This window comes from Anolis carolinensis, chromosome 4 (genome assembly GCF_035594765.1).
Source record: "Anolis carolinensis isolate JA03-04 chromosome 4, rAnoCar3.1.pri, whole genome shotgun sequence".
NCBI lineage: Eukaryota > Metazoa > Chordata > Lepidosauria > Squamata > Dactyloidae > Anolis > Anolis carolinensis.
This window is the reverse complement of record NC_085844.1, coordinates 252,086,418-252,096,330: the sequence shown is the minus strand read 5'-3', so window position 1 is coordinate 252,096,330 and position 9,913 is coordinate 252,086,418. Positions and strand designations below refer to the sequence as shown.

The following is a 9,913-nucleotide window of genomic DNA, read 5'->3' as shown; positions in this document are numbered from 1 at the left end:
GCATTCCCTAAACGAGGCACTAGATGGAGACAGAGATCTGTATAAGAGTTGAAGTTTGGCGCGCCATCAGTGTGCTTCTGAATCAGTTTGATCGTTTCGGATTGTAGTCCGAACTTTAAAGAGACCTGTTCTGGACCTATTTCGGGGATACGATTCCGCACCTTAGATTGTTATTTATGGTTTGTTTAAAGAATGTACATCTTGTCTTTCTTCCAGCAAAGAACCTTAAAAGAACGCACAGCTATATTAAAATCCTCCTTAATACAACATTTAATTATAATATAATAGAACAAGCAGTATGTTAAAAACACAAAGTGGAAACTGGAAACAGTATAAAGCACCTTTAATATATAATATACACACATATATAAACACACAGCAAAAGAGTTCTTTTTCATATTCGGACTAAAACCCGGAACGGATTCAACCTCCCAAATGTAGGCACTCTCAAGCTTTGTATTAAGTGGCCAAGGGTCTGGTTACTGGGATAACCAATGGAGAAAAATGCTGGGATTTGTAGTCCGACTCTATCTGGAGGATCACATCTTTCGGGTAGAAAATCGTAATCTATTTCTCGTTTCGTTTCTTACCAGAAAGAATAACAAACAAATGAGACTTTTGCACAGTTTTGCATAGCTTTATCCCATTAAGGCACATAATAAATGTAAATTTATTAAAAAATATATTGTGTGTAAAAAGACCTTTGAGCTAAATGACGAAGGTGTTCAAGGCTGCGTCCGCACTGTGAAATTAATGCAGTTTGACACCACTTTAAGCGTAATGGCGCCATGCTATGGAATCCTGGGAGATGTAACGTGGTAAGGTATCAAAACACATTGGTGGAGAAGGCACAAGACTTTGTCAAGCTACAACTCCCAGGATCCCATGTCATTGAGCAATTACTTTAAATACAGAACATAGCATTGAGCAATAAAAGCGATGTCCAGCTGCATTTGCTCAATGCTGGGTGTAGATGCATCCTATGAGAAATGAATTCAGGGAGATGGACACTCCTGCCAATGAGCCGTATCAGTTTCCATATCTAAACACCAGAAGAAGAAGAAATATTCTGCACTGGAAGAGACTGAGTGAGTTGCAATGTTGGTTTGGGCTTCAAATGTCCACATCTGGAGGAGTTCTCCTTGGGTCTCAGCTGTTCCTGGGATCTGTCCCTCTTGCTAAGAAGGGGAGGCTCATTGCAAAGGAGTGCGGCAAGGCACGTGGAGGCCGGCTTCACTTGGGCAAAGGAGCGATGATGACGTTCCGGTAGCCCTTCACCCCTTTCAGCTTGTCGCTTTCGAAGTCCACCACCAGCTTCCGCAAGCCAGACTGGCGGGGAACGAAGTCCACCCTCACTTTGGCTTCTTCACCCGGACTGATTGGGGAATCGCTGTGGAGAGATGGAAGAGCAAAAATCAATTAATAATAATAATAATAATAATAATAATAATAATAATAATAATAATAATAATAATATCTGCCTAGAAGAGCAGGGGGCAGAGGACTCTTACAAGTAAAACAAGCAGTCAAAGAAGAAGAACATGCCCTGGCAGAATATGTCAAGCAAAGTGAAGAACCTACTTTGATTGAAGTCAAAAATCAGAAACTCCTCAAAGCACAGCAGACAAAAAACCAGTACAAGAAAGCCACACTACAAACTAGAGCTGACAGCTGGCACAACAAAACATTGCATGGAAAGTTCCTTGACAAAAGTGAAGGAAAAGCTGACAAGGAGAAGACCTGGCTCTGGCTCACGAATGGGACCCTGAAGAAGGAGACAGAAGGCCTGATCCTTGCAGCCCAGGAGCAAGACATCAGAACAAAGGCAATTCAGGCCAAGATCAAAAAATCAGCTGTTGACCCAAAATGCAGACTGTGCAAGGAAACCGACGAAACCATTGATCATATCCTCAGCTGCTGTAAGAAAATCGCACAGACAGACTACAAACAGAGGCACAACTATGTGGCCCAAATGATCCATTGGAACTTATGCCTCAAGTACCACCTCCCAACAGCAAAGAACTAGTGGGATCACAAACCTGCAAAAGTATTGGAAAATGAGCACGCAAAGATACTGTGGGACTTCCGAATCCAGACTGACAAAGTTCTGGAACACAACACACCAGACATCACAGTTGTGGAAAAGAAAAAGGTTCGGATCATTGATGTCGCCATCCCAGGTGACAGTCGCATTGAAGAAAAACAACAGGAAAAACTCAGCCGCTATCAGGACCTCAAGATTGAACTTCAAAGACTCTGGCAGAAACCAGTGCAGGTGGTCCCGGTGGTGATGGGCACACTGGGTGCCGTGCCAAAAGATCTCAGCCGGCATTTGGAAACAATAGACATTGACAAAATCACGATCTGCTAACTGCAAAAGGCCACCCTACTGGGATCTGCACGCATCATCCGAAAATACATCACACAGTCCTAGACACTTGGGAAGTGTTCGACTTGTGATTTTGTGATATGAAATCCAGCATGTCTATCCTGTTTGCTGTGTCATAATAAAATAATAATAATAATAATAATAATAATAATAATAATAATAATAATAATATTTTTCCTCTGTCAACAATCTTACAAAAAACAAACCTCAGCTATCAAACGTCTAAGAAATCTCACAAAATTTCACATCTGATGTACATGGATAACCTGAAGCTGTATGGGAAAACTGAAACTGAAATCCAGTCTCTAACTAACACTGTCCAAATTTTTAGCACTGATATCGGCATGGAGTTTGGTTTGGACAAATGTTCGACAGTGGCATTGAAGAAGGGAAAAATCATGGAAAGTGACGGCATAAATATGCCTAATGGCCAAACAATAAAGTGTCACCAGCCAGAGGCCTATAAATACCTGAGCATACTACAGCTGGACAACATCAAGCATGAACATGTGAAAACTGTGGTCAGTAAAGAATACACACAAAGGGTCAGAAAAATTCTCAAAAGCAAGCTCAATGGAGGCAACACCATCAAGGCCATAAACACCTGGGTCATACCTGTCATAAGATATACTGCTGGCATTATAAATTGGACGCAGGTGAAACTGGACAATTTGGACAGAAAAACAAGAAAACTCATGACCATTCATCATTCACTTTATCCTGCAGTGATGTTGACTGGCTATATCTGCCTAGAAGATCTGGTGGCAGAGAACTCTTACAAGTAAAACAAGCAGTCAAAGAAGAAGAACATGCTCTGGCAGAATATGTAAAGCAAAGTGAAGAACCTGCATTGATTGAAGTCAGAAATCAGAAACTCCTCAAAGCACAGCAGACAAAGAATCAGTACAAGAAAACCGCACTACAAACTAGAGCTGACAGCTGGCACAACAAAGCATTGCATGGAAAGTTCCTTGACAAAACTGAAGGAAAAGCTGACAAGGAGAAGACCTGGCTATGGCTCACGAATGGGACCCTGAAGAAAGAAACAGAAGGCCTGATCCCTTTTGAAAAGACATTTTTCAAGCCAGATGTCACCCATCCTATAACTCTGAATTTCATTTTTATTGCTTGTGTATAGTACATAGTACATTTCTCCCTGTTGAATTTCATCTGATTAGTTTAGGCCCAGCTCTCTAATCTGTGAAGGTCACATTGGATCTGGATCCCATCTTATGGAGTATCCTATCCCTCCCAATTCAATCCCATCTGCAAATTGGATCAGCATGCCTTCTATTCCATTATCCAAGTCATCGATAAAGATCTCGAATAGCCCTGTGGCACCCAAATTGAACTATGTAACAAAATTTGAAACATTTTCTGTTCCTATTTTGAAACCGTTATTTCCTTTTTGATTGTGCAGTACTTACTTTGAAAGTAGTTGTTATACTTAATAAACCTTGTTTTTGTGGCTGCCACAAACTAGGTAGAATTGGTTGAGACTGGATCTTCATTGAAAACCTAGAGCCAAATGTGCTATAGCAGGATGTGTCCCTCCCGCAAAGTTTTTGTAGTTTAATAAACCTTTTCTATGTTTTTTTAAAATGATAGAACCAATTAGGAATAACATTTATAACCCAGGAGCAACAATCCCATTACATAGCATAATCGGATCTGCAAAAGTTAAATCCAAAATGTGAAAGGTCAGCTGTACACATTACAAATCTCCCGACTGCATCACATGGAGCCCTGGAAAGAAAATAGCAATTCTTGTGCAACCTGAAAGCGCTGTTTAAGAAGAGAAGACACCTACATCTCCTGGACCTTCTGTCTATCTGTGAGTCCGGCCCCTTCCACGGTGAAGACGCAGCCGGTCAGAGGGGTGGGCAGTGGGTTGGTCAGCGTCAGTTCGGCCACCAGCTTCCGCTTCTGCATCGGCTCCCCCAGGACCTGCGTTTGCAAGGGAGAAGTTGCAATGGGGGCAAAAAAAACCAACAAAACCCTGGAAGAACTGTGGATGGGGAGAAAATGCTGGGGTTAAAGGCTCAGGACCCCCATGAATGTGCTTCCCAAACGTCAGTCCTACAGAAATTCATGGGACCACCTTAAGTCACCATAAGATCCAACCATGGTTCCTTTCCCACAAATGCTAAAGGCAAGATCTTCCAGAGCATTCAGAAAGGCAACTTTTTGGACTGTCCTTGGGATTCTGGGAGTGGCAGTCCAAAAAGGCTCCACTTTAGGGGGAGGCACCTCCGAGGATTCCTTGCTCCAGAAAACTCTACAAAATTCACGAGGTCACTGTAAGTCAAGATACAACTTTAAAGCACAGCTTTTATCCTAGAGCTCTAACTACGTATATTGAACTTCCTGGTTTCACATTGATGTGGCATTGGAGGCTGTGCGGTGGTGGTTGTGGTGTGGAGGGATGGCTATGTTGTTTTGCGGTGTGTGTGGGGGAAGGCATGTAATTTCATTGTGCAATAGCACAATGACAATAAAGCTATTCTATTCCATTCAATATAACTTGAATATCCTAAAGGTACTAGAACCCATCTGATCCTGGAAGCTAAGCAGGGTCATGCCTGATTGGTACATGGATGGGAGACGTCCAACCCCAGGAATTTGCAAAAGCTCCTCTGAGTGTTTCTTGCCTAAGAAATTAATGGGATTACGGTAAACTGACAGGCAACCTGAAGGCACAGAGACATACAAAATCTAACTGTTGTAGCTCAGCCTGAGCCTGAGATTGGGCCCATTCAGACAGTCATTGTCCCTGCACTTGCTTTGCCAGAGGATGCTGGGTTTGAGCCTGACATGCAGCTAGAGTTTGGGCCTGAGATGCAACCAGAGTCTGTTCCAGCAGATTCTGGGACCAGAGACAGAATGGTTGCAAGCAGGCATTTTGAACCATATTCCTCTCCGTAGTCAAGTCCAGTTCACCAGGTATCAGATGGACATTCTAGTTTAGAGGAGGATAATGAGTTTGACAGGAGGGAGGCGATAACTCACCGAAGGAGGGAACGAGAATGTTTATGGAGAAGCAAACGACTGCTTTTGAAGCACTCTAATGAAGAGTTTTCTCATGAAAGAAAGACCTTGGATTTTCCTTAAAAGTCTGGTTCTTCTCTGCTATGTAGAGGTGGCAACATTGCAATTCAAGAGAGAAAGATCTTTGCTCTGTGTTCCTGTATATTCTTGCAGCCGTGGATTTTGCTTCAAGTTCCAGCCTTGTATTGCCTTTGAATCCAGTTGAATGTTCCAGTAACTTTGCTGTTTGGATTTCTATTACCTTGGATTACTTTGGAGTTTGAGCCTGTGTTCTAGTCTTGTTTCCTGTGGTTCCTGTTTGTTTCATGGCTTGGAATTGAATCTTGTTTGTTCTATTCTTGATGCTTTTCGTGGGACTGAGTTGGATATATGGTTTGGACTATGTTCTTTGAGTGACTTTCCTAGACTCTTGAATTAGGATTTTTAAGTACACTGCTCTTGTGGATTTAAACCCATTTTATTGACTATGAACTTTATTTGCTTGTGCTAACTTATAACCTTCAATAAATAGCTTGTTTGCTTATATTCTGGGGCTCCGGTGTAGTTTTGAGGTGCCTACACAGCCTAGGAGTGCAACACTAACCTTGACTCCTTTTTCTCAAAGGCCTTTTTGTACTGCCATTTCCAGACTCCCCCAGCCAGAACAGATGGGACTTGCAGTCCACAAAGAAGACACTTCCTTCTCAAATCCAAAAGTCTGCCAAGGAATACCAAGGCCTGTAAGCTCTATTTCGAGGAAGGAAGGGGCCAAACCCTGTCCAAGAAGACCTTGCTTTTGGGGTCTCCATAAGTCAGCATCTCACTTGAAGGCTCTCTAGCTTCCCCAACTTTTGGCTCTCCAGATGATTTGGATCATATTTCCCAGAATTCCAAACTGTTGGCCAAGTCTGCTAAGGTTTCTGGGCACTGAAGTCCGAAGTACCCAGAAGACCAAAGGATGGGAATCATTGGGTTTTCCCATTCTTTCCAAGATGCCTTCAACTCTCAAGGGGCTGGGCTGTGGCGCAGGCTGGTGAGCAGCTGCTGCAATAAATCACTCTGACCATGATGTCATGAGTTCGAGGCCAGCCTGTGGCAGGGTGAGCACCCATCAATTGAAAATAAAGTATAGCCCCTGCTATAGCAACCTGAAAGATAGTTGCATCTATCAAGTAGGAAATAAGGTACTACTTATGAAAAGTGGGGAGGCAAGTTTAACTAATTTACAACGTTGGAATGAGGAAGTGCCGTCAGAGTGGATGATGAAGCAGCTGCTCCCCCCTGTGGCCAGAATCGAACATCCCCTCAGGAGAAGGTTAAATTGCCTTTGTGTCTGTCTGTCTGTCTGTCTCTGTCTCAGTTCGTTGTGTTTATGGGCATTGAATGTTTGCCCTATATGTATATAATGTGATCCGCCCTGAGTCCCCTTCGGGGTGAGAAAGAAGGGCGGAATATAAATACTGTAAATAAATGAATAATTTGTTTGCCTTGTCCCTCCTGAGCACTCCATGTGCTTTACTTCTGGTTTTCCTTTTTTGGATGCCTCTTAGGATGGGCAAGATCTCAGCCTCCCACCCCAAAACTTACCCTGACTTTGATATCCGGGTTCTTGACGTAGATGTTCCGGACCCCAAGGACGGCCTCCTGGGTGTCGAGGTCCACGAGGAGGGCCATCACCTTGATCATGTTGTCCTGAGTCAAGCAGTGGCCGTACTTCTCATAGAGGATGCGCAAAGGGACGGTCCGCTCTGGAAGGAAAGGGAAACCAAGTCAGGAGGGTGGACGATGACACCATGGGCTTCCAATGTTAGAGATCCAACCAAATGGAATTGTAGAAACAGATAAGGAATCGGAAAGCCCAATAACCAGTGGTAGAGAACAACCCAAGTGTCAGAAGGCATTTCCAAAGGCCATCCAGTCCAACTCCTTCCTGCCAGGTGGGAAGACACAATCAAAGTCCTCCCAACAGATGAGCATCCAGCCTCTGCTTAAAAACTTCCAGAGAAGGAGACTTCAACAGCCTCTATGTTCCACTAGAGTTGGAAGGGATCCCCAGGGGCCATCTAGTCCAACCAGTCAATTTTAGTCATGAATTTTTAAATTCATGTCTTGTGTTCACTATATTTTAATCTTTGTTCTGTGTATTTTAATCTATGTATTTTGTAGAAATATGTGTATTTAATATGTGTATTTTATACAATGTTTATGGTGATCGTGTCCTTTTTTCTGTGTTGTAACTTGCCTCAATCACTAAATTTTTAAATTTGTGTCTTGCGTTCACCATATTTTAATCTTTGTTCTGCGTATTTTAATCTATGTATTTTGAAGATGTGTTTAATATGTGTATTTTATACAATGTTTATGGTGGTCATGTCCTTTTTCTGTGTTGTAACTTGTCTCAATCACTAAAAGTACATAGAAATCTATGAATACATGTAGATACAAAGTTGTCCTATTACTAGCTAATCTACAGAATAGAACAATGGCAACAAACTCCAGACGCATGAAAATTGGACAAATGTACATGGGATTATGCTGAAGGTATCTAAAGTGTGAACCACAATTTACAGAAGAAATTATCAGTTGTTGTATTTTATTTTATTGTCCATGCATTCCTAAGACTTTTATCTACGTGGGACAATACTGAAATTTGAAGTATTGAACTTAGTCATTGAATATACTTATCTGTCACTGTGGAAAACATATAAGCATGAATATAATGTTTAATGTGATGTTGTAAACAGTCTTCATTTGTCCAATTTTCATGCGTCTGGAATGATTATATTGAGTTAGTTACCATTGTTCTATTCTGTAGATTAGCTAGTAATAGGACAACTTTGTATCTATGTAACTTGCCTCAAGACACAAAGAGAGGTGGGAAAGAATTTATTATAGATTTACATGTACATAACAACACAGCACATATATTAGGTCCAAGTGTCTGAGATTCGGCTCTGAATTGCGGGCTCTTCCCAAGGGCCTAGGATAGTTGAGGTATTTATTATTATTATTATTATTATTATTATTATTATTATTATTATTAACACAAAGATATAGTATGACACAGCAAACAAGATAGATATGCTGGATTTCGTATCACAAAATCACAAGTCAAACACTTCCCAAGTGTCTAGGACTGTGTGATGTATTTTCGGATGATGCGCACAGATCCCAGTAGGGTGGCCTTTTGCAGTTGGCAGATCGTAATTTTGTCAATGTTTCCAAATGCCGGCTGAGATCTTTTAGCACGGCACCCAGTGTGCCCATCACCACCGGGACCACCTGCACTGGTTTCTGCCAGAGTCTTTGAAGTTAAACCTTGAGGTCCTGAGAGCGGCTGAGTTTTTCCTGTTGTTTTTCGTCAATGTGACTGTCACCTGGGATGGCAACATCAATGATCCAAACCTTTTTCTTTTCCACAACTGTGATGTCTGGTGTGCTGTGTTCCAGAACTTTGTCAGTCTGGATTCGGAAGTCCCACAGTATCTTTGCGTGCTCATTCTCCAATACTTTTGCAGGTTTGTGGTCCCACCAGTTCTTTACTGTTGGGAGGTGGTCAGGGCCGGCCCCACTCATGCGGCAGCTGACGCCGCCGCCTCGGGCGCAGGCCCGGGGGGGCGCCGTCAGGCTGGGCGGGAGGCGGGGCACCGCCCTGACGGTGCCCCGCCTCCCGCCCAGTGCGCCCTGGCCCGTCTGGCCTGCTAGAAAAGGCCAGACGGGCGAGCGGGGGTAACGTGGGAGGCGGGGCCAGCTCTGACGCCGCCCCCCCCGCCCAGCGTGCCCTGGCCCCGCCTCCCACGCTGCGTGGGAGGCGGGGCCAGGGCACGGGGGGCGGGGCCAACTCTGGCCCCGCCCCCTCACTATTCGCCCTGGCCCCGCCTCCCACGCTGCGTGGGAGGCGGGGCCAGGGCACGCTGGGCGGGGCCAGGGCGCCGGTGGCGGGGGCGCTTTTCAGCGCCCCCGCTTTACATCAAAAAATATCTCCGGCCGGCCCTGGAGGTGGTACTTGAGGCATAAGTTCCAATGAATCATTTGGGCCACATAGTTGTGCCTCTGTTTGTAGTCTGTCTCTGCGATTTTCTTACAGCAGCTGAGGAGATGATCAATGGTTTCGTCGATTTCCTTGCACAGTCTGCATTTTGGGTCATCAGCTGATTTTTCGATCTTGGCCTTGATTGCCTTTGTCCTGATGGCTTGCTCCTGGGCTGCAAGGATCAGGCCTTCTGTCTCCTTCTTCAGGGTCCCATTCGTGAGCCAGAGCCAGGTCTTCTCCTTATCAGCTTTTCCTTCAATTTTGTCGAGGAACTTTCCATGCAATGTTTTGTTGTGCCAGTTGTCAGCTCTAGTTTGTAGTGCAATTTTCTTGTACTGATTCTTTGTCTGCTGGGCTTTGAGGAGTTTCTGGTTTTTGACTTCAATCAAAGCAGGTTCTTCACTTTGCTTTACATATTCTGCCAGGGCATGTTCTTCTTCTTTGACTGCTTGTTTTACTTGTAA

The 9,913-nt window shown here is 43.8% G+C and overlaps 1 protein-coding gene across 1 annotated transcript in view; it reads right to left on the bottom strand.

Moving 5' to 3' along the window:
* Positions 1–326: 326 nt before the first annotated feature.
* Positions 327–9,913, bottom strand: part of LOC100552886 (protein-glutamine gamma-glutamyltransferase 2) — an 89,097-nt gene continuing 79,510 nt past the window's right edge. Inside the window, exons 11-13 of the mRNA XM_062979753.1 lie at positions 7,004–7,164; positions 4,200–4,336; positions 327–1,390 (exon numbers count right to left, since the gene is read on the bottom strand). Coding sequence (XP_062835823.1) covers positions 1,234–1,390; positions 4,200–4,336; positions 7,004–7,164 — 455 coding nt within the window. The 3' untranslated portion in view covers positions 327–1,233. The remainder of the gene's footprint in view (positions 1,391–4,199; positions 4,337–7,003; positions 7,165–9,913) is intronic.